Source organism: Numenius arquata, chromosome 12 (assembly GCF_964106895.1).
Source record: "Numenius arquata chromosome 12, bNumArq3.hap1.1, whole genome shotgun sequence".
NCBI classification, from domain to species: domain Eukaryota; kingdom Metazoa; phylum Chordata; class Aves; order Charadriiformes; family Scolopacidae; genus Numenius; species Numenius arquata.
In genome coordinates this window covers 7,211,478-7,235,217 of record NC_133587.1, presented here as the reverse complement: position 1 = coordinate 7,235,217, position 23,740 = coordinate 7,211,478, and the positions used below count along the sequence as shown (strand labels likewise).

Below are 23,740 nucleotides of genomic sequence, written 5' to 3'. Positions count from 1 at the left end.
ACTTTGCAATGACTACTACTCTTCATAATTACAGTAGCAAACATCTAAGGTAACATGTGAATCGCAAAAGCTGAAAGGTTCCCATTTCACTGGGATTTTACACCTGTGGGGTACAGTAGACAGCTGCAGATATGATGGACAACATGCATTTTTTTTCTGCAACGGTGATGTGAAAACCTTTGCTAAACTCACCAGTATTAAAAGAATGAAGTTTTTTCCTCTAATCACCTCTCTGGAGTTATGTGCACATTTCATATTCATCTGAGAATTTACATGTGTAATTCTCCTGGGCATGGAGATGAAAATAAGAAACCCTTTAATTTATAATCATTGTTGGCAAAAGCTTAATATATTAGAAGATTAGGAATTATGTGCATAAATTCCTAGGACTCGGCGAGCACGGCTGAGCTTGAGGCTGATCTGCCCTTACTCACTTTGACATATATTTAGGAGGAAATCTTGAGGGAATACTGAGTCTGAATTCAGACTTGTCTGTCTACGTGCCATGTAGTTTGTAATTCATTGGTCATAAAACCTGTGGCTATTTGTATTAAGTCATGCCCAGAAATAGTTCATTCAAATTTATATAAAGCAACTTTCAGAACTAATGAGAAGTGTGGGGTTTTTTTTCATTTGATGTGTGTGAGGGTTGCACAGTGTGTATGAGATAATATCCAGCTTTGTGTGAAATGTTGCATTTATATTAGTATGACTCTGTCAATTATTGATGCAAATCTGTATTTCTTCCACTGTATTAATGCAATATATCAGCAGCACACGCTGACTTGAAGTTCAGATTAGGCAATGGATATGAAATCCTTGAGGAATCTAGATGAGGTTGGATTTTTTCTCCTCTTTCAAGAAAATCTGTAGGTTAGCACTTAACTTGTCACGTGTGTAACTGAACAGCAGTTTCCTGCGTCTGGATCTGCAGACTAAAGTACCATAGAAAGTCCCACTGGCTTTGAGGGATTTTCAGCTTTAAGTCAAGCTTAGTCTATAATTAACAGTTCCTTAATGTTAAACTATTGCTTCTTCTATAAATTTAGTATCTGGATTTCTCTGGTATCTTATTTGACAGGAATAAACAGTGGTCAAACTCCACGATCGGTCACTTCTGGAGGAGTAAACCAAACCCGAATGCAGGTCACTTGAATGTAGTGTGTGCTCCTGAAAGCACTGGTTCCAGCTGGAGCAAGTGGATAGATTATATCTTAAGTCTCCATTTCAGGAACTGGAGAGTGGTGTCTTGGGGTCTGAGTCTTACCTTAAGTATACCCGAGATCAGTCTGAGCTTCTGTGAGTGTTTCTTTTTTTTTTTTGGTGTCTTGGACCTGCTGAGCTAGACTGCCAGCTCCAAGCTCTGAGCCCTTCCCCTAAACATCTCTCTGCTTCGGGCCCCAGGTGTGTAGACACAAATTACAGGATACAGTGCTGAGGTTTCTACCGGAAAGCCTGTAGTCCCCCTGGATAAAGTGGAGAGATCTCTCTTCCCAGCACTCTGCCAGCCTGGACACTGGGGATGAGCTGCCTACAGCGGGGTGCAGTCAGGCTGGATGACCAGGGAGTGATCTCACTGCCGTTTGTGGGAGCCACGTTGGGAGCATTGCCATCAGCATTTGTTCTCCACGTTTGTCACTCCTCCTTGCCACTCTGTAAATGAAGCTGGGCAAACCCAAAAGAGCAGTTTAAATGTGATTGCTCAGGACAGGAGGTTGTCACTTATGCATTGTTGCTGTTTGGCAGTGGGGCTCTGTTCTGTCCCTGTTTTTTCACTGTAATGGTAAATGAGGCTGTCTTCTAGTTCTAGAGTCATAAGCTGTGCAAGTTGATGGGTTCTGTTTATTTTTAATGAACTTTACTGAAAGGAAGCTAATGAACATTAAATAGCATTTTCTGGCTAAATTATGTTAACTTACAAAGAGCACAGGTGGATAAAAATGATTTTCTTTTTTATAAAAGCTTTGTACACGTGTGAAATTCTAAGGTAGTGAATGATGCAGCTTCTAACAGTATTAAATATGAGGTGTTGATAAAGGAAAACATGTCACTGCTGCTCTATACTGCTATATAGTTGAACTGGTTCTTATAAAAAGCCTAGCTGATTATTAATAAAGCCAAAAAAACCAATTTAATATGGCAGAGTCTTCAACTAGCACAACTTGCCACCTGGTTTTGATGTATAATATTAGCGGGACTTTGGCACTCAAGACATCAATCCAGCGGTCTAGGACAGTCATTGCTGGTGTCTTGATGTACATTGGGTCAGCAAGAGCAGTGGTTGTAATAACAGCTTGTTGGTGCAGAGAGGCTTTTCTGTGACTATTCTAATTCTGTCACTCCGGGGCAGAAAGCTGCTTCTCGCTGCCTCTGACAATAAAGTTAATCCTACAAATGAGAAGCCCAGTGAGTCCTGTTAATGTGTCAGGTGTCACCGTGTCAAAAGCTTGTGCTAACGAATCTAAGGGCAAACGCAGTTCAGCCTGATAGATGACACTGTAAGAGGAAAACCTCACTTATGGATTACCAATGTTTCAGAAATATGGTCCTTAACTTCCTACCTGGGTTCTGAAGTGATTCTCAAATGCTGTTGAAAGCAGCATCAAATCTAGAAAACTGAGGAGCCCCCGCTCACCCCATCAATCTCAGGAAAGGTTTAATCCATCATAATACCGTAAAGGGTAGAAAAAGAAAAATGATGAATGGAGCTAATTTTTCAATAGCACCTGCCTCCTTCACTGAAGTGTTAAATTGTTTCATTTTGTTGCTGCCTTTTTTTTTTTTTTTTTTTTTTCCCTGTGATGAATTAAAGTGCAAACGTTTCTTCAATTTATTGGTGGAAAGAGTCTGTCCAGAGCATTTGTTCTGATGGCACCATGGTGGTACCAGTCACTGAAGCTGGGCTGCTGTGGTCTGAGACCGTACAACATCTCCTTGGCACCTTTATCTAGTCAGAGTCTCTCCTCCATCCCCCTGAGCTCTGGTCACAAGCAATGTTTCTGGGACGTCTCAATCTGTTTCTGTCATATTGGGGGGGTCCAATTTGTTTGCATTTGAATGCGTGATGTATGTGTCCTCTCCTGCAGCCCTGCACCAGGGGCTGGATTTTGACATCCTTGCCGCTCAAAGTTTAAAACAACAAAGGAAATAAGTACTTTTTTGTTTGTATAATATTGACCTTTAAATTCTTTCTAATCTTGTTCTATTTTTTTTTAAACGTGGAAAGGTTAAAGTGTCCTAAAATACAGGTCATCGGAGAATAGTCATCTGTAGCTTATGAAGTGAACTGGAAATCTGCATACACAAAGCAAATTGCCCACTTAATTCATTTCGTCCCACAAGGGAGAGAAAATAATTAGGATCCAGGCTACAAAATCTAGGCGGAGAGTTGCCTTTCAGGTAGCTGTCTAGTTTTCACTTGGTAAATGTAAATAATCAACCACAAATTACCATATGCTTTAACAAAACAACGTTGGAGAAATGAAAAAATTCTTGTTTCTCCAAGTGACTTTTGACTTTGCAGTGTGCCAGAAGAATCCTTAATATTCCAATACAAAACCAACTAATTGCATGGTGCTGTCAGGAATACACTGATTCCTCGAGGGGATCTAAGTTTTAATCCGATTGTATTAATCTTGCCTTGAAACAGCAGAAGTAATTTAAACAGTCTTTCTGTCTAGTTATGGAATAATCCATTTGGAAAATTGGATTGTGTAATTTGTAATTGTTTTCCAGGCTTGCTAATGCAAAACTGTATTGGTAGCAAATTAAATGTTTAAAGTATGACCACTGTGATAATAACTGACTGTTAAACATTTATTTTAATGAATACTATCACTTACTATGAATGAAATGTCTAGATTGAGGCTTTAAAAGAATTAAAGTAACTTGTCAGGATATTTTGGTGTCTTCACTATAACACCATGCAGCAAGGCTCACAGCAAGCCCATGGGGCAGGTACGTGTCCTTCCATATGGAAGGACATCCCTTGTGCTTGGCTCTGCTGATCCTGTGAGCGAAGGAGCAGCCCCTGAGAGGGATGGTCAAGATTGAACCTCTAAATCTGGTAGTTGTTCCTGGCTTTAGTTTCTTTGAAAAAGCCAGCGCTGGACTGCAGTGGCGTCACGGCCAGTGTGTGCCATTCTGTATGTGAGCAAGTGAAAACCAGCAGCTGATGATTTCTCCCACTGAAGGAAAGGAGATATAGGCATAGCTGTAATTTTTTTAAAACATACATATATATATACAAAACCTGTATACAATTTTAGTATGTTATGTATACTTAGGACAACAGACAAGTATAGGCAAATCTTATAAGCAGGACTGGGCTGAAATTGCAGCAGCATTTTCTATTAAATGTTCCCCTGACACGTCCTGGAAGTGTTCTACCTGTACTCATCATGGGACGAGTCTTCAGGAAGCCAAGACAGAAGCATAAACTCCTTAATTAAGATTAAAACACAAGATACTTAAAACCATTGAATGTGGCAGTTGTGTAGACAGTAAATATACTCCCTTTTGTTGTGTTCTGAAAGGCTACCCATATTTGAGAATTATGTACTAATTCAAGCAATTGTTTGAATGCTAAAGATCATTTTTAGTAAACTGTGTGCTTAGCATGTTTTTGGAGGGAATGGGAGAGATGGAAGAACTTTTGCCATAGTGTATCTGGTCAGGATGAAGCTCTGTCTGCTTGTACTGTTGATTGGGAAATGAATGATTAATCCCTGTTCCTCGTTCAGAACTCTCTTACCACACAGCTCTGCAAGTATTTTAGTTTTTAAACTAATGAAATACATTTCAATTATATGGATCGTCTTCTTAACATAAAGAAGGCTTGAAAGTAAAGGGCAGGGGAGAAGTGTGCAAAGGGAGATCTTTAACCCCTAACAAAATATCATTCTTTTTGTGATTTCTCTTTTAATACTGTCTTAGGTCTGGTATTTGTGGTTTACCCACCTTTTAGAATTAAGTTTATAAATGTACATTACTTATTAATCTCAGATAAATAAAATATACATGAATTAAACTAACCATGGAAACACTGTTTTGCAAGAGCCTGGCAGGAGGAGAGTTATTTAAAAATGAGAAAAAAAAAAAAAAAAAAAAAGAAAACTTCAGCCTCAAATATTTGCAGGTGTTTGGTGTCTGCTCCTGACTCCTTTCCAAAAGCGTGGTAGAGGGGGGGTGTTAGCAGCCTGCCACTTCTTCAGTAAGAACTCGCTGCGTATGTGCCAGACAATTTGAACCATCTGTTGCATAAGGGTGAGCAACAGGAAGGCTATTTAGGCACCTGGGATAATGATGGCATTTTGAAGCACCTTGCCAGGTGACACAGCAGGTCAAATAGCAAGTGATCTTTAGACAGCTTCTCCCTCGGGATTGCAGGTGCACTATTGAGCCTTGGCAGCCAGGAGTAGCTTCTTGGCTAAAACTGGATCTCGCCAGAAGGGGCTATTGCCACATTGGAATACCTTGGAACCTCTGAAAGGTGAAGGCAGCTTCAGGGGCTCAGACCCAAAAGGGAAAAGACGTCAGCTGCTTATTGAGTATATTGACTTGATCTCTAGAGGTCACTTCCAACCCCTACTGTTCTATGGTTCTGTGATTTTTTTTTTTTATTTTATTTTTTTTTGCCAGACATAAAAAATTAGGTGCCACAAGCGGTATCCAGGCCAGAAGGCATGCATGAGCTGAAAGACTGAATTCAAGTGACTCTTCTGCATGCTGTCACTTGTGCCACTGACTTCAGAAAGAGTTCCAGAGTGCCAGATTTTGTCCATCTGTTATTCTCCCTGTGTCTGCTAGATCTGGTACTGGAGAAAAACTTACTCTGAAACCAGCTGAGAAGAGACTGGAGTGTGTGGATTTTACTGTAGACATTTGGACCTGGGTCAGAGGTCAGAACTGGGGGTACCTGTCTGTCAACCGTCAAAGGGAGATGCTTAGATATCAGCTTGTGCAGCTCAACAAAAGCAAATGCCATCAGGAAATCTTCAGATGCTGTGAAGACTTTCAGACTGTGCTCTGTGAAATGCCATTATACAACAGCTCTTGAGCAGTCAATGCAGCACAAAATAACCCAGGAGCTGCCAAATATTGTAGCTAGCATTTCTCCAAATGTAAATACCCTTTTTCTCCCCCCGTTTCAGAGCTAAAACACGAGTTACAAAGGATTTGATGATCATTAAAATTAATGACACAATACTATTGATTTCAATATTTTTTCAATATTTTTCACCCAAAGGGTGAAAAAAAGGGTTTCACCCAAAGGGGGAAATCGCCTGCCATTTTATTTGACCAGGCTGTGAGCCAAGGCTCTTGGAGTGTGTTTTTGGTACGTGGCTGCTGTGCTTTGCAGTGCAGGCAGTCTGCATTCACACAGGTACTGTGATTTAACCCCAGCTGGCAATGAGGGACCGCACAGTCACTCACTCACTGGGATGGGGGCGAGAATTCAAAGAGTAAAAGTGAGAAAAAACTCATGGCAGCAGAGCCTTCTGAGTTTTCTCTTAGAGAGGTGAATTAACTGTTGATTGATACTCCAGAAAAGCAAAAGAGACCACTGTGAATACTGTGAAGGCAACCGGTAAGAGATAAATAATGTCTTAGATAATCTGTATTGTCTTCCTTATAACACAGTATGCTTAGATGGAGTATAGTAATAAAAAGCAAATGTAGGAGAAGGCATATTGAAATGAAAACAAATTTTTCTGTTCAGAAGGATGAACTTTGGGATCTCAAGCATGAGCTGATTCTTGTAAAATCTCTATTGGAATATATTATTCTGCATTAGAGATTAAAAAGAAGTACTTTACTGCAGTAACTAACTGGATTTTGAGAGGAATTTATGATAAGAAGGAAAAAACTATTGCTATTTTCAGCTCCAAAACAAGGATACCATTATATTCATGCTTTTTCTTAGTATTTAGTTGTTTCTAAAGAGGAATGTGGGAGTTGTGAGTTATGCTGTCATGAGGTCAAGTGACCCAGCCACCATACTTCTGGACACCTTGAGTTTTGCACAACTCCTTAACAGTCCACTGAAGTGACTATATCATAAAGTCTCTGTCCTCCCTTGGGGGGGAGCAGAAGTGAGATTACCGTGCTGGGCCATAGGATGGAGGAGGAGCTCCTATGCAGCTTTTCGTGAAACTTTTCTTGACTGGGAGACCTAAAGAAAGAAAATTCTTGGTTGCAAGGCATGTCTGTGGCTTCTCTCCTACTCTGTGCTGGGTAGATCTTGTTGGAATGACTAACTGCTTCTGATGTGAAGCCCTAGACGTGAGGGAGACCATAGGTACTCTGAGATATTAGCAGGAGCAAATCTCAGTCCCCATGGCTGGGTTCAGACATGATGCAGTCCTAGACCTGCAATGTGGATGTGACATAAAAGCAACAGTGTGCAAGGCTGGAAGCCTTTGGGTGGGTAGGGCTGAGCTGGAAATTGGAGTGGGCGGACTGGAAAGTACAGGATGCCTCTAGCAGTAGAGAAATGAGAGGAAATGGGTGATGGATACTCTGTGCCAGGGATACAGATACTGCAGGAGCTCATGTCGGGAGATTGGGCAGTATTAGCAGCCCTAATGAGAATAAAACATGAGAACTTGGGAAGTAAAGTGTAGTCTTAGGGATGCTAGGAGTGGTGAAGGTAAGATGTACAAGGCTGGAGTCATAATAAAAGAAGCGGTGGTCAGAAGCGTCTCTCCTTTAGTGTAGACAGACAAAGCAAATGTTTTAATCTTGTCTTTCTCACATTCCCAACAGTGTTATGAACATCTGCTCCCATCTGGCCTGGAGGGGCATGACTCAGTCTGAACACAGGGTCATTAGTGATACTGTTTGGGTTGGTTGGTTGTTTTTTCTTTCCCAGCCCTGTGCAGTAGCTGGCAGCCTCCCACATGGGCAAGTGTCCTTTGCCTCCCTCGCTAGGGCGTAGGGTGCCTCCCTGCCAGGGGCTGAGGCATCTCATGCTGCCCATCACCAGGGGCTGATGGGGGATATGGGCAGCAGCCGACTAGTTGGAACTTCTGGGCCTCCTAAAAGCTAAAAGTGCTACTGAAAGTGCTTCTGGCTCCTGAGCCAGCATGGAGAGGCAGCGTGTGGTTCCCTGCCTGGTACGAACCTTTGATGATCTTGCTGAGCCCTGTCACAGCATCCTCAAGATTCATCATGCTGGGGACAATTGCTGGGGTATCCAACAGTAAGAGTGTGATATGCCTGATTTTAAGAAATGAGCTTTCCATTAAGACAAATCCTAGATAGCTAAATGATTCATTACCAAAATATATGGCTACGTTCTGCTTCTGCTAACTTTTGTACTTGTAGGTACAAAACTTCATTAGCATGTTCACTTGCAGAAAATGTGAATTTGCTCAGTATAAATGTCAGGGTAGTTGCTGTCCTGAATGAATAAAGTTGAGCTCTTTTTTTTTCTCTTGCATTTGAATCCTTTCTTGGCATATGAGAAAAATATATGAGAGTTGAATTTGGCAGCTGGCAATTTGTGCTTGACCTGTCATGTGCTGAGCCTGATGGGAAGAGGTTATGACAGATTTGTCATATTTAACATTGAGTTTGTTGGTGTCCTGTTAGCACTGGGGGATGTTCTTCTACCACAGGATTTCCTGGAAGAGTAAAAAATGCTCATGCAAAACTAAGCACAATTAGGAAGTCTCGGTTTTGACACTTCTCAAAATCTTGAACCTGGAGGCTATAAAAACCTGAGTTATAAATTTGGCAGGTGTCAGGTTTGGTGTGTTCCCCATGGGATGTTCCTTCCATTATTCCTTATGCTACTACCCATACAGCGAGTTTCTGGACATTGGATGTGTTGCTTATTTTTATTTTGGGGAGACTGCCCACCAACTGCTCTTTGTTCCTTCTGTTCACAGCAAGATTACCTTTTCAGGGGTCTTACTTGAAAATGTGGTTTTGGCTGTCTCTGCTCCCCTGCTAGAAGAGAATGGGCAATAAAGTGACTCTAAAAAGAAAGTGACTTGGGATGAATGGCCAGAGAGATCCAGTGGGTGCGCTGGTGACCCCGAGATGCTCCAGAGCAGCAGTTTCTGTTGCTGGACCCAACGAGACTGTCTTTTTACTTCCTGAGTCTTATCTATAAGACAATTACTGCGTTTCTTTGTTTACATTTGACATAGTTTGATATGAGACTATTCCTCAGGACTAATGAGACCAAAGTAGTGAAGTTGTTAGGTTGTACAGCTTTGGGAACATTTCTGTTAAACTCCCCTTCTTTCTCTCTCTCTCCAACCCCTACCATGTAAAAGAATCAGTGAAATGTGTTCTGATAATGAATATTTAAACATAACTTCCTGATTTCCTGTCTGGATGTTAACCTTTGTATTAAAAGGAACTTAAATAATGAAAAATTCCTCCTCAGTCAAATTTAGGAGTGCTCCTTACGGTTGTGAGGGTGAAAAGTGGATGTTAGAAATATGAAGCAACTGTGGTATGTATTTACTAAAGCAGTATACAAAGTAACAGATACATGTTTATTTTTTTTGGCGTCAAAGCTATTTTTCCAATTAGTTTTTGGCAACCAAGCAACAGAAATCTGTGTTTACAAGTCCATGAATCTTTAAAGCTAAAAAGCTTTCTAATAGCTAAAACTGTGATTTTTTTTTTTTTTTTTTTTTTAAAGTGGACTATTCTAACAAATCCTCAATTTTCCATCCAAAAATAATTGAGAGAGCAGCTTTTCACCATTCTTACAGCTTTGTCCTCCACGATGAAGCTGTACTGGAACTGGACTTGCTCCTCTAAACGGGTAAATCCTCTAGATTTCTATCTTCACTACATACTTCTGTTTGCTTCTGCTACATCAGGTTGGTCTTTCTCATGTCCTTCACGTAAATGTTTCTCAAACTGGAGTGAGCTTTGATTCTGCCTGCCTCTTGGCTAAAAACCTGTTCAGATGGTGTTGCACCAAAACTCATGCACAGACAAGAGAGAACTGGAGGATGTGGCTGATTCATCGTCCAGGGTCATCAAGTTGATTGTCTAAGGTGATTCATGTCAGGGCTGCATTTCTTTAAGAGCAGTCCTAGGCGTGTTCATGCTCTCTCTCCTTTTCTCTGTCTTTTGCAACATGATAGAATTCTTTTCTCTCCTTCTCCAGTCAATAATGGATATATATCTTTTCTAGCTCCTAATTTAAACTCCAAATTCTGCTTTTCCAGGTCACAGAACTCAATAATGTGAAGAATATTTTACGAATGCCAAAAAGCACAAAGAAGCACGCTGTTGGGATTTATTTTAATGATGATACCTCCAAAACCTTTGCTTGTGAGTCAGGTGAGCAAAATGGCAACGCACATTAGAAAGCGTAAGAGCATTAATTGTGAAATTGTAAATGTATTATACCTACACACAGATTTTCTGGGCATTTATACAGAACTTGAGGCAGATGAGTGGTGCAAGGTGCTGCAGATGGAGTGCCTTGGAACGCGAATTAATGACATTAGCCTTGGAGAGCCTGACTTGTTGGCATCTGGAGTAGAGAGGGAGCAGAGTGGTAGGTACATAAATGTTGACCTTTTAAATCTTTAATTGCATTATTTTAAAGTCTTTTGGACTGTGCATATGAGTATCAGAAATAAGTTGCTGCAAAATTCTTTTTTCCAAGCCCTCCTCCCTGTTTTGGGGGGGAGAGCTTTGTTTGTGTGGGGTTTGGTTTTTTTTTTTGGGGGGGGGGGGGTGGGATGGGGGGGGGGGTTGTAATTGCTACAAGAGATAGTAAGTAAGGTAACTAGAATTATTTTGGAATAGCACTTTTCTTTCTCAGGTTAGTTGCTCTTGGAGATGGGGACTTTCTTTTGTTGTGTGTTTTCTTGTATGAAGTCTGTACAACAGTTTCAGTCTGTGTCTGAGGCTCTTTGGCAGCATCGTAAAGCAAATAATAAATGATAGTCATTGCATGCAAAACCTGAGCCCATGGCTACTTCGCTTTCCTAAGCAAATTAGCTAATTACATCACAATTGCATTTGTGCATGTATTTATTCATGCACACAATTTTGTTAATTGTTTGCAAATATCAGGATTACGTTGGTGCAGTTCTCTTCAGTATCTGAATGCACACACAAATGTTTGACGCCCTTTCGAGTGCATCATTCTGACTGCCCAAAATAATGGAGTTTATTGAATTACTGGAAGGAATTGAGTTTTTGTTTTTGAATTAATTGTTCTAAGTGGAAATTAGATCTTGTAGTAGAGGTGGAAAATAGGAAATTCCTTTAATGACTTGCACATTTAATGAGCAGGGATTTTAGACTAACCTTTTGTTTTTCTCCCAGAGAGATTCAATGTGTATTTGATGCCATCCCCTAATTTAGATGTGCATGGGGAATGTACCTTGCAGATAACATTTGAGAATATCTGTCTTTGGGACATTCAGAATCCCAGAGTAAAACTCATCTCTTGGCCATTAAGTGCCCTCCGACGCTACGGGCGGGACCCATCTTGGTTCACGTTTGAAGCAGGGAGGTAGGTGTGTGTTTGCTGTATTGCCTTGCTTTTCTCGGTGGTGCTCTGGACCACTTCCAAAGGTTGTTGAAGGAGATGAGAACTGATCTTCAAACAGAGGCTAGTCTGTACCCTCTGCTAAAAAAAACCAAAACAAACAAACAAACAAAAAAACAACCCCCCCAAAACCCCCAAACAAATAAAAAGCCTCTTAATCCCAGGTTGCGGCTTGAATAGAAGCAGCTGCCAAATTAAAGTGCCTGAGGATGGGGATGGGAGAGCTGAGGTGTCCCAGGGGATTGCAGGGTGGAGGCTGACAGCATTGTATATTGCTGTATAGGGTTGTTCTTAAATAAGCTATATACGAGCCAGAGAACTGGATGGACAGATCTGGGAAGAAGGGGTGAACATCATTCCAGAATTTGCACAATGTGGACACAGAATGATGGGTTCTGTACTAGAAGTGGAGTTTGAAGTTGAGAGCAGTGCATGCCAAGTTGTTTCCCAAAAGCAAACTAAAGCAATGGAGAAGAGACTCCTGTTTTCCATTGATTATATTTCTGTTTTCCATCTATTTGACAGATGGATTTATAAGAAATTTGAATGCAATTGCTTGGTTAAGAGATGTTGTTCTGTATTGCTTCCTGCAATTGCTTTCTTAATAAGCTGGTCTTTGTTTGGCTGAAGTTAGCACACTTTTTTATTGAACTAAACTATCAAATCCATTCTAAGGGATATGGATGCATTATTTTAGATAAGCACATTAAAGAATTACAATAGTAAAACAGGAACAGATCATACAATTAACTTATCTGGAAAGAGAAGAGGTATTTAAATGTCCATCCTCCATATTATTGCAGAATTTAGTCTTCTCAAGGGGGGAAGGATAGATTTTTATTTAGCTGATCATGCATTAGCCATGATAAGACAATGTAGGGGATGCCAAGGATATGTATTTACTGTTTCCAGTGGAAAACAAACTCTGCAAAACTCATTACAGGCAGTGTTAAAAGTCTGAAAGAGGAAGACAAACTAATCCTACCTGGCACAGATTCTAGATAGGGTCTAAATATTAAAAAACTGGGGTTTGCGCATGAACTCTCTCGAGCTTAAGCACTTATGATAGATCAGTGGTACTTAGCTGAGTCCCCATTTCGTGAGAACAATACAAATACGGACTAAAATGGTAAGACTGGACCAGAGCTGGTAAGACCCATATGCAAAGACTTTTCCATATTTCAACAACCTTTGTTTTCTTACTGTTTGTGCAATGGCACCTCTAGACCAGCATGGTGAAGTCTCGTTTGTTCATGGTGATCTGTAAACCTAAATCTCACTCTTAGATCCAATCTGTTCTTGCTTTGGCAGGATGTGTGACACAGGAGAAGGACTATTCATATTTCAGACCAGAGATGGGGAAGCAATCTATCAGAAGGTTCACTCGGCTGCTTTGGCCATAGCAGAACAACATGAGCGCTTGTTGCAGAGTGTGAAAAATTCAATGGTACGGCTGCTTATTATGCTTGTTATTTCACACGGGGCAACAATGAACAATATGTTTCTTCAATATGTTTTTTTAAAGTTTTGATTCACAACTAGCAAGCAGTCTTATTATTGCTCTTATTAAATTCTGCTTGATTTTAATATTTAGGGCAGTATATATAACTGGGGTTCCTTTCCAAGTATCAAAACGGAAACTTACAGTCCTTGATTTTTGTGTTTGCAAAGCTATCAATAAGTGTGAATTAATACAGAGATGATAAGCTCCTGTCAGTGCACATTCTCAGTAAGTTCCTTTGATTAATCAGCATCATGAGCTTGTTTGGAAGCATTTCTCATCAATCTATTTGCAAAATGTTGTGGCTTGTGCTCAGTTTTCCATTTGCTAATTGATGTCTACACTCCAAGGATGATTTGGAAAGAGTCATATGGTTCAGATTAAACTATGGGGGAGGACGAGATGTTTGTCTGATCTCTCAGTGGATGTCTATTTTCCACAAGTGCTTTTTATGTCTAAAACATATTTTATGATGCATGTGACTGGTAGGAAATATAGAAGTGTAAGATGCAAAACTAGCATAAAGATTGAGACCAGAGAGTGTGGCATCTCCAAAAGCATTATGTCTAAGAAAGGCAGGCAGATTTATGGCACTTGCACCGAACGTGTTTCAGGATCTTATTAACTTCAGTTTGGATTTTTTTTTTGTGTGTGTCATGAAACCTGTGGAGTGAAAAGGAATATTCTGTTTATCCCAGATCTTAATTGGTCTCTACACCCCAAGACTCACAGGTTGACTTTGACAGCAAAATTAGTATCCTGAAGATAACAGGCTTTCTGGAATGTATAAAATACCCAGAATGGCCAACTGTGGAAGAGCCTGGCTATAGAAACTATCTCTATTCCAGACAATTGGTTTATGTAATCTGCAGGAAGACTTATGTCTTTCTCTTACTGTAAGCATAAGCACTGCTGTTATCCCCATCCCTGCCTAATCCTTTCGGTAGTTCTACCAACATCTTGGTTTCAGGGATATGTTGTAGTGAGGAGTTATCCCAGTATTAACTGGATGACCCAGCTGGGATGAAACAGAAAATGCCATTACTAATTGTGGAAACTTAAGAAAAGCTGAGAGTGGATGTTGAGGGGATGGGAAAGAGATCAATTCTCTTAAGTACTTGTATTTCTTTTGTTCTTCCACTTTCTTGGACTTGAGACAGAATGGAAGCCAAATACAGGATAAGAAAGTTATTTCTCTTAATAACAGTCTCATGAGGAGCAGCAAATGAGGAGAGGAGGAGCAATAGGAGACTCTTTCCAAGTATCCCGACCAGTCCTGTGAACTGGCTAACTGATAGCTTCAGCCGAGCACGCGGACAAATGGGTAATTCTGTCATTTGCAGAGTAGGTGGGATAAATGAAACAGGAAAGTGAGGAAAATTCAAGTCTGTTTCTAGGTGATGTACGTCATGCGATGTCTTTACTTTGTCTTTACTTTCAACAGGAAAGAGACTAGTTAGTGTTAAATATATTATATGTTTATATATTTCACACCATATATAGTGTGACATACCACTTTTCAGTTGATGCTACTCTGTTAACTTCTGGCTGGTATCATTTCAATGTGGTCACTTCTGTAAAGCCCGTGGGAGAGCGCTGTGTCTGTGAGGATGAACTAATAACTTGGAGCCTTTCTTGTGACAGCCTCTGCCCTGTGTCCATTCAGACCACATGCTTTTCCCAGCGCTTCCAGGTTCACTAGGAAGAGCTCGACACTTTGCTTGCTTTCTTTCAAAAACGTTAGAACTAGCAGGTGAACTGCAGCCAGCTGCACTGGTATTTTTCCCTTTTCTGGTAAAATATCATCTAGCACCATCTTTACTGGTTTTGACTTTTGTTTAAAAGTAAAAAACTTTATAGTTCTAGTTAGCAAAGGGAGTTTTTGTTTAAAAAATATCCAGAATTATCTAAGTTGAGACAGATGGGTAGATGATACAAGTACTGAACAGTAACTAAATTAAGCAGATTAAAATTAAGCTAGGCTAAGGCAGCATAACTAGCTATCATTTGTAGCCCACCAGGATCAGAAGCGATTAAGTAACCTGTTGAGAGCACAACTTCATTTTCAAAAAACAGGGATAAGTTCCATAGCGATAGTGAATAGGCTTACAGGCAATTTCATATTTGGTGGTTTTACATTTATGTAATAGCATCTTTAATAGATGATGTTTGAGGCTCTGCTGTAAAATTTCTGTCTTACAAGTGCCAATAGACTCGGCAGATGCACAGTTGCTATAGATTTCAATAGAGAGCAGCTGCACAACCTCTAAAAGCTTTTTCATGAACACTGTGTCCAACCATAGCCCCTAAATCTAATTTTATAGACCATAGAGTGCTGAGTGGAGGTTAAGAACATATTCCTGGCAAACTGAAAGTCTTGTAATTTAGTAATGGAATATAATTGTTTCAGATGAGTCCATTTACCCCTGAATACAAGTTTCCCAAGTCAGTCACAGAAATGTCTGGTTTCGAAACAGTAAGAGTTGGTGGCTTCTCTTGGGTTTAAGGACAGTAAGAATTAGAAGTTTAGGCAGAGGATTGTGATATCAGTGTAGAACTCAAGTGGCTTATATTGCTGATTACAAAATATTTGTAAAGTACATCTTTGTTCAGATTGATTGATTCCCCTGCATTTTTCTTCTGCTTTTGAACACTTCAACATTGAGTTCATTTTCGATGCTTGAACTTCATGCTCAGCTATGTTGTTTCTATCTCCAAGAATTATTTACCCTATGTCAATTTTTTTATTAGTAAAGCTTGAGCTATCATTTATAGAAAGGGTAAATAAAAGTAGAAAGTAGGAGATACTGATGGTGAGAAATTAAGTCTACACTAAATGTCTTCTGTTTGCTCCTGTAATCCTGACTGCTGCTGCATTGGTGATGTGATTATCAAAGACTGAGTTGAAGATGGTACTAAGCTATCTGAGGACTCCTGCAGCCTGTGCAAAATAAAAAAAAAAAAAAAAAAAAAAAAAAAGAGTCGAATGTCCCATGCTGATAGAGTGAAATAAAGCTGCCAAGTCCTGTTGAGAATGTGGGCTATAATGTGTCTGTCACCTCCCTAGCAGTCGCTCTCTTTATATTACAGTATGTTGGTTCTGTTTGTGACTATAACTGGCTCTGGCTTTTGAAATGCATGTGGAAAATTGATGCGATGGTGGTTCCTCAGCTGGGAACCTCACCCTGATGCTTTCTGCTAATGTGCTGTTGCTTTCTGGCGAGGTCTGAGCATATGCTGACCAGAGTCTGTGACACTTTCATGAGTGGGTTTCATTTATTCTCCTTCTCAGTGAATTCAAAGATCTCTCCCTTTTTAAAGGGAAGAAGAAGCTGGCTTTGCTTAGCGATGCATGAAGCCTTTCTGGTCATTTGGTAACTCATCTCATCCAGCTGTTTCTTTCCTTTCGCTTTTGCTTTGCCAGACAATGGAAAGAAAATATCTATTCAAGTTATATTTTCATAAGTATTTGGTTGCCATGAAAACTGAAAGGAGCAGTGCTGTGACTTGACTGCTGTCATTTATGCCTGCTTTCAGTTCAGGTTGCTTTAAAAAAGACATTACAACTTGACATCTCACTAAAGTAATAACAGTGAACTTCCCAGTTTTGGCAGCTAAAGCTCAGTGCTTCATAGAAAGATATTATCAGCCCGTTTACGGACAGCCTTCTCTGCCTCTTCTTCCCCTCTCAGCAGCTCAAGTGTGCATTTTGCACTTGATCCATCTGATGTGCGAGTGCATCTGTCCAGGCTGGAGCCTGCTATTATCTCTCGCCATTTCCACAGAGATTCATAATTTAGAGTGGAAATGGTGCTCACTAACTTTTGAAATAAGAGAATATTGAGTATTAGTGTAAGATGGATAGTTTTCAGAATGGCAGCAATATTAGTGCCCTTTGAGTTCTGAAGTTTTCTTACTAGTTTACCTTTCTGTAGTTTTGCTGTAATGAATTTAGCAAATGTTTCTGAAGCAATTACCATTTAAATTGATTTTTGATTGATTATGTGAATTTGCTTCACTAGGAAGAAAATCCCCTCAAAACCACAGTGAGTGCAGTCCTCTGCAGTTGGGGATCCCAAGATGAAGGTTTACCTATTGCAAGTTGTTCTGCAAAATCTTTGAAAATTGCATTGTCCAGCCTGAGGAAGCCAACCAAACCTAACAAATCTTAAATCATCTTTCTTTTCTTTCCTTTTGGAGCTGTGTTCACAGCTGGTTTGAGAGAATGTTGTTGTGCGGGTGTTTTGGGTGGTTGGTTTTGTTTTGTTTGGGTTTTGGGATTTGTTTTGGGTTTTTTTAGCAGACAGTGGTTTTGCCTCTAATGCAAATTTTGCTGATGGTGGGATCCTAGAAAGAAAATACTTACCTTCTCCATGATTCCCCAGGACTTCTGGGAGCCAACTGCACCCTGTGTTTGACCCAGAGCTGTGCATTAGCCCAGCAAACTGCCTTCATGTAGCTCTGTACATCTCTCGTCAGGGTGGCAAGAGGTGGCACAGCGGCTCCCCAGCTGCCCTCGGCACTGGCTGCAACGGCTCTGAGTGCTGCTTCTCCATCCCCTTCCTCTGCAGGTCTCTTGTAGCCACCAGAGCTGCAGGGTCATCCCTCACCACTTTTCACATCTTTGCTGCTTCTTTAAGCGTGACTTGACATAACTTGATCCCTGCTACGTGTGCAGGGAGCGGTGTTTGAACCGCTCTGGGGATCCTGATCTCCTTTCAGGTCTCAGCATTCTCCATCTCCCTTGGGCAGAAGAGAGTGAAAGGCTATGGATTAGGTGCCCTCCAGTTAACAGTTTATTTGTTCTATTAATGACATGTGGAGCCGCGTGTCCCGCCTGGCTCTCTGCTCGCAGCCTTTGCTCATGCGTGTTCCAGCATATTAATTCTGACTGGATTTGACCTGCTTACAGGGCTGGGTGCTTCCGCAGCATAAAGCCAGGTCATTATCAAGTTATTCCTACTCTTTCTGTTGCCACAGAGATACAGCAGGTTAATTGTGAGAATGAAATCAATCATCATTAAAGCTGCCTTTGCTCGCAGTCCGAGGTGTTTTGATGAAACGTTGTGTATTCAGGATATAACATACTAATTCTTATCTCCAGCTGTGGGTTTTTAAATTTTTTTCCCCCTGCTGATTGAGTTCAGGAGGGGCACTCCTTCTGGCCCTTTTTTGTGTCTTTATCTAATATCTTTCTAGCTGTGTCCCTTTTTTCTCCCAAGATAGCCAGTTCAGATTTTGCACTCCCCCTAACAGCCAAACTGTTGCTCAGACTGCCTTAGTTTGCTGTCCACCTCACCAATAAATGAAGCCACCAAAAAAAGTATCTCCAGCCAGGAAACGCCATCCTTGCAATGCTCTGCTAATTTTCATCCCCAGTAAAAGATCCATCATTGTTTTTTTCCATGGTGCTGAGATGTGTGTGGTGACACTGCTAAGGGTGTTCGGGCTTTAATGAAGGAGCTGTAATAAATACGCTGTAGGATGTAGGTGGAACCTTGCATGGTGTGGTGATTCACAGCCAGCTGATGTGGAGGTGGGTGTTTTAAGAGCAGGAGTTGATCCGGGTTTGGTTTTACCTTCACGTCACAGGCACCGTGTGCTCTGTACAGAGAGGAGGCTGAAGGTAGATGGCACCTCTAAATAACGTGGAAATGGGTCTGTTGGATACAGCTAGCCCTCGCTTTTCTGTCCTTGCTTTGCCTGTTTGGTTTTGCTCCAAAATATTCTGATCTTCTTCTAAAAGGTTCTTTCACCGCAGGTTTTGTGAAACTAAAATGTAAAGGCTTACTTTTCTGTGAAAGCTATCTTTATAAATCAGAAAAGTCAAGTGCAGTCTCGGTATGTTTGAACTGATGTTTTCCTGAGCTTTGGGAGGAGAATTTTAGCTGTACTGTGAAGCTTATGATAAAATCCAATTATTTTTATCAGCTTGCACATATATCTTATTAAATTCATGGGGAAAAAAAATGCCTTAAGGTAGTCAGTTCTCATGTATTTTTGCGGTAAGTATGGTGTAACTAACAAGGGGCTGTGATAATGTCAGAAAATGTAGCTGAAGGCCCTGTGTGGAGGGGGCAGTGTGAGACGGGGCTTCTGGCAATGCACTGCAGCCCACGTGCACTCCTCTCAGCATCCCTGGGCGTGCTGGTCGTTCAGGAATTTAGCTGAAGGATGCAGTTATCTCCTGTGCTGAACTCCTGTGCCATCCAGCTGGCACATGTCTCAGCTGTAGGAGAGGGGGGATGAACAGAAAATGCTTCAAAACTAACAAGAACAACTTGCCCTCACCCATGTGAAACATCTCCAGTCTGGTTCTTGATGTGCCAAGGCTGTATTTAGCTTTGGGAAGTTGCTGGGGTAGCTGGGAATACCCTCGGATGGCCTCGCTGCCAAAGGGGGAGCATACCGACACTTTCCTGTCTTCCACTGACCCCCGGTTTCTGTTTCAGCTTTTTGAGTTAAAACTCCCCTCAGGGGAAGCCGTGCTAGCCCAGGACCAGGGGAGCACCAAGGTGAGCTTTGGTGTGCGACAGCAGCGTGGCCTCCTAACCCGAGTGCTGTGTGCCCGTGGAGACTGACCCCTGCATTAATTGCCTCTGCTCATGCAGGGTGGGGAGAGGGAGGGAGAGGCTGTGCTGGCAGCGTCGTTAGAAGTCTTTGCAGCCAATGGTTGTGCTATTCTGGGCGGGTTTGCAATAAACGTGACATGTCTCCTCGACACCTGTTTACTGCTTTGCAGCTTCAGATGAAAATGAGCGAGCGAGCCGTGTCCCTCAGCACCATGGTGCCCTTGCCCCGCAGTGCCTACTGGCAGCACATCACACGACAGCACAGCACTGGCCAGCTCTACGGCCTGCAAGGTAAGAGGCTGCGGTGGAAAGAGTCAGGTCACAAATCAGATCACGACAGCGTTGAGTCATTTCAGTGTCTGTCCCTCTCACTGAAGGCTGATGTCCAGTCTAAGCCAGTTGCCGCTGCTGTCTGGTTGATGGAGAGAAGAGCACATCGCACCTTAAGGTGGACAACTTGGTAGAGGGCTTGTCATCAGGAGGTGCTCTTCTTACTTCCCATTGGAGAGGGATCCTTCATTTGACAGGTTTTCTGACTGTTTTTAGGTAAACAAGAAGAAATCAATGCTGCAGGGTGGCCAGTTGTCAAGGCTGCCCAATCCTTCCTGCCACCAAGCTCTTTTAATGGCACCTGATTTTTTTGCCAGACTTATAGCCGTTTGGCTTCCCTCTCCTTTGGATGGCTGCCTCATGCTAAGAATGATGCAGTCTTCATTATTCTTTTTGTCTGCTTGCTAATATTCAACCTAAACAACTACATACTCAAAATCAGCTGAATTAGGGAAAGTAAAAGGAAATGGCTATGGTAAGTAATTCTAGAAAACTGTTGCTTGAACAGCTGCGATGCTGCCACCGTGCATGAAACCACCCCAGGCTGCAGAGAGGGAGGACTCACTCCCCTGTGGAGGGTCTCTGCGCCCAGTTGTCCCTCCGTGGTCACCAAGGGACATCTAGCGGTTACTGAGCGCAGGGATGGGGAGAAGGAAAGGAAGCCCACCACACCTGCAGGATGGGTGGATGGCTAACAGGGGCTTCGCAGCAGTGCTGACCTGAGCTATCTCTGCCCACGTATTTCAGAGCGTGTTTCAACACTGAACTCCAATCTCCTGAGATAAAGCGAAGACTGCAGCCCCTGTCACGCACTGGTGTTGATTTGGGCCGGTTTCCCCGGAGGCATCTTTGGAGTAGGAGCTGCAGGTTCTTAGTACCTCTGAGGAACTGATCCAAAGTCAGCAACTTGTAGTCATGAGTAATTTTAGAATTAAAAAACCCAAACAAACACCACCGCATTTGTATTTCAAAACACAGTCTTCCAGTCTAAGCCATGTGGATTGGCAGAGTTAGTGTTTGTACAGAGGTTGGTGTTGATGAGTTGTGAAGTAAGGATCGGGGCATTACTCAGAAAAGCCAGCAGAAAACAGACTAAATGCTTAATAGAAGTGCGGCAGCCTGGAGCATTACATGGAATGAGCCAACATCTGCCATAGCTTTATTTTCACAATGTATGGTATAAAGGCTGAGCTTGATTAAACGTTTGGATGATAAAGATGGACCGAGGCAGTTTCCCTTCACCATAGGGGCATTGGAAAGTGAAGCTCAGCTTGGTCATCAGGATATGGATTGTTTCTTTGTCATCCCAGAAGGTCAGGGCTAGCGTGTGCTGCACCAAGGGGCAACACAGCTCCTGGTGCCTCATCCTTTTGCAAAAAACCACCACAGATAAACCTGTGTTTCGCAGAAAACCTCAGGAGCTGGCAGGGCTTTCTAGTACTAACATGGAGATATCATTTGCCAACATCAAGCATTCAGAAATCACTAGACAGATATTTTAAAAAATCCTGGTTTGGAAAACGTTTAGAATCTTTTTTTTTGTTTCTTTTTTTCCTCCTCTCGGATAGTAGGGGTTTTTCAAGGAATAATGAATGATAGATATTTATTTTACTTTTTTTTTTTTTTTTAACAAAGCAGGAGATTGTAGAGGTTAGCACCTTCAGAACACAGAATATCACAAGCTGTGATTAAAAATTACAAGCACTGGCAGCCCTGACGTATATAGCTATATTCCATTCTGATAATCAGCAAATTTTTCAGCAAATCATAAAAGCTAATATTGTTCCTTTTTCCAACACTAGAGGGGGTAGGCAGCATATAAAAAGCCTCAGCTAAACTGGGCAAATGCTTCAGAGGTGGGATGAATAGTAAAAGCAGCGCTTACACGCCTGTTCAAATTTGTTCAGTAAATTAGGGCATGGGAAGATGACCTGCTGGTGGCAGCCTGTGGCACACGAGAACAAGACTGCTTGCAGCACTCTGACACAATCAGTGGATTGGGCTTACTGTGCCTTGCTATAGAGTCCTTTATTAAAACAGTAATTCAGTATTGAGTTGGCACAAGATAAATAGACTGTATGGGTACAAACCCCTTGTTTTATATTTAGAAAAATAGCTTGCTTCTTAAACTGGAAGAAAAGGATCCTAGGATATTGTTGTCATGAGAATAGGGTAAAAGTCTTTGTAAAATAAGTGAGCCACGCAGCCAGCATTGTAATTGGGAGAGACGCTGAAGTCCTTGTTTTGTTCAACAGCCAGGGCTACTACTTCAGTGGTATCCTGTGCACTTCTAATTAGGTTAGGCTGCCAAAATTTTGAAATGCTTCAATTACTACTGGAAAAAGAAATATGAAATAATTGTTATATTGAGTTGTGTAATTCCCTACGTGTGAAGGAGCAATTCACTCACTCAGTGGTCAAGGCACGTGAAACCTTGTAAGCAAAAACTTTCTTCCACCAAAGTTGCAATTTATGATTTTTGAATTGGCTCGTGTCCTCTTTTCTAATGTACAGAAAAGAACTGATGCTAATATTGTGAGCTAAAGAGCATTTTTCATTTAAAATGCAAAGTCAGAACTTCTTAAGAATTTGTTTGTTTGTACAACTTTTTGTTCTTAAGGAACTGGGAAAGAAAATCTGAGCGGAGATGTTTCTGAGATGGAGCAGAGATAGGTTTAATTAAAAGGCTGTAATCTGTAGTTCACATGATCCTTTATAAAATGCTGAATAAGGTGCCTGTGTCTTACTGAGTGTTGTTCTTTTTTGTTTTGTTTTTTTTGCATTGGACTTGGTGAAGATGTTTCTAGCCCAGTGAAGCTTCATCGCACAGACACTTTTCCAACCTACAGGTCAGACCATCGGTAAAGGAATGAAAGAACTTTACAAACTTTTTGTCTTCTGATAAACTGCCCCAGTGGATGATGGTGATGATGATAAGCAAGGATGGAAAAATGGAAAAGTTGAGGTAGAATAAAAAATTCTTGCAATACAAAGTTTTTTTTAAACTTTGCGAAAAGTTAAAACTATTCTCTAGATATTGGGGAGGGGAACAAAAGCAACAAACCCTCCAGTGTGTCTTTTATATCTTACAGCTGGACAGAGAAGAAATCACTCTCTAAATATTTCCAAATGTTTTTGTATGATAGGTATGTTGTAAATATATGAGATTTTCCTGTTGTAGTGTGGTTCCATTTTGTTTCTTACAGCTGTGTGTTTACTGATGTCAGCTGTGTCATCCTTGTTTGTTGTAATACTTATCTTTAGTTATTTACATTATTGTTCAGCCTAATCCTTGACCTTTGAAATGTGGCCAGTTTTAAGCAGCTATTGGATACAATTTTTCCTGTTTGAAGCCTGATGAAGACTTGATTGATTTCTTTTGAAAGCACCCCCTCTATCTTCTATTTCCTGTATTTATTTCCATCTCTGTAAATGTTTAAAATAAAAAAATCCCACTTAATTTGTGGTACAGCCCTTTTTGTTGTCACTATTGGCATCATGAACAGAGCTGGTGTGGAGCCACTAGGATGCTAGAAGGGAGGATGGAGGGGAGTGGTTGTTTGCTTTGGGTGCCCCTTTCACATCTGAAGCGGTACAGCCACCCGTTGGGTGTCCTAGAGGAACAGAGTAGTAGATTCAACAGGAATCTCACAGTGCCACAAACAAAATGGTTTGTGGCAGAAAGCAGACTTTTCTGCTTTGTGACAGCGTCTGTGTTATGTGCTACTTAAGATTGGCACCAATGGCAAACAAACTTCTCAAAAATACCATAGTTGACTACTGTGTGCTATGGGAAAT

General features: G+C 41.3%; 1 protein-coding gene across 3 annotated transcripts in view; it reads left to right on the top strand.

Annotated features, from left to right (window-relative positions):
* DOK5 (docking protein 5) overlaps window positions 1-23,400 on the top strand; it is a 43,547-nt gene extending 20,147 nt beyond the window's left edge. Inside the window, exons 3-9 of one of the 3 annotated variants that reach the window (XM_074157147.1) lie at window positions 10,200-10,314; window positions 10,394-10,534; window positions 11,314-11,503; window positions 12,851-12,986; window positions 19,493-19,555; window positions 19,783-19,903; window positions 22,740-23,400. In XM_074157147.1, coding sequence (XP_074013248.1) covers window positions 10,200-10,314; window positions 10,394-10,534; window positions 11,314-11,503; window positions 12,851-12,986; window positions 19,493-19,555; window positions 19,783-19,903; window positions 22,740-22,807 — 834 coding nt within the window. In that variant the 3' untranslated portion in view covers window positions 22,808-23,400. The remainder of the gene's footprint in view (window positions 1-10,199; window positions 10,315-10,393; window positions 10,535-11,313; window positions 11,504-12,850; window positions 12,987-19,492; window positions 19,556-19,782; window positions 19,904-22,739) is intronic. The other 2 variants (XM_074157148.1, XM_074157149.1) reach the window with 2 other exon arrangements.
* Window positions 23,401-23,740: the final 340 nt, after the last annotated feature.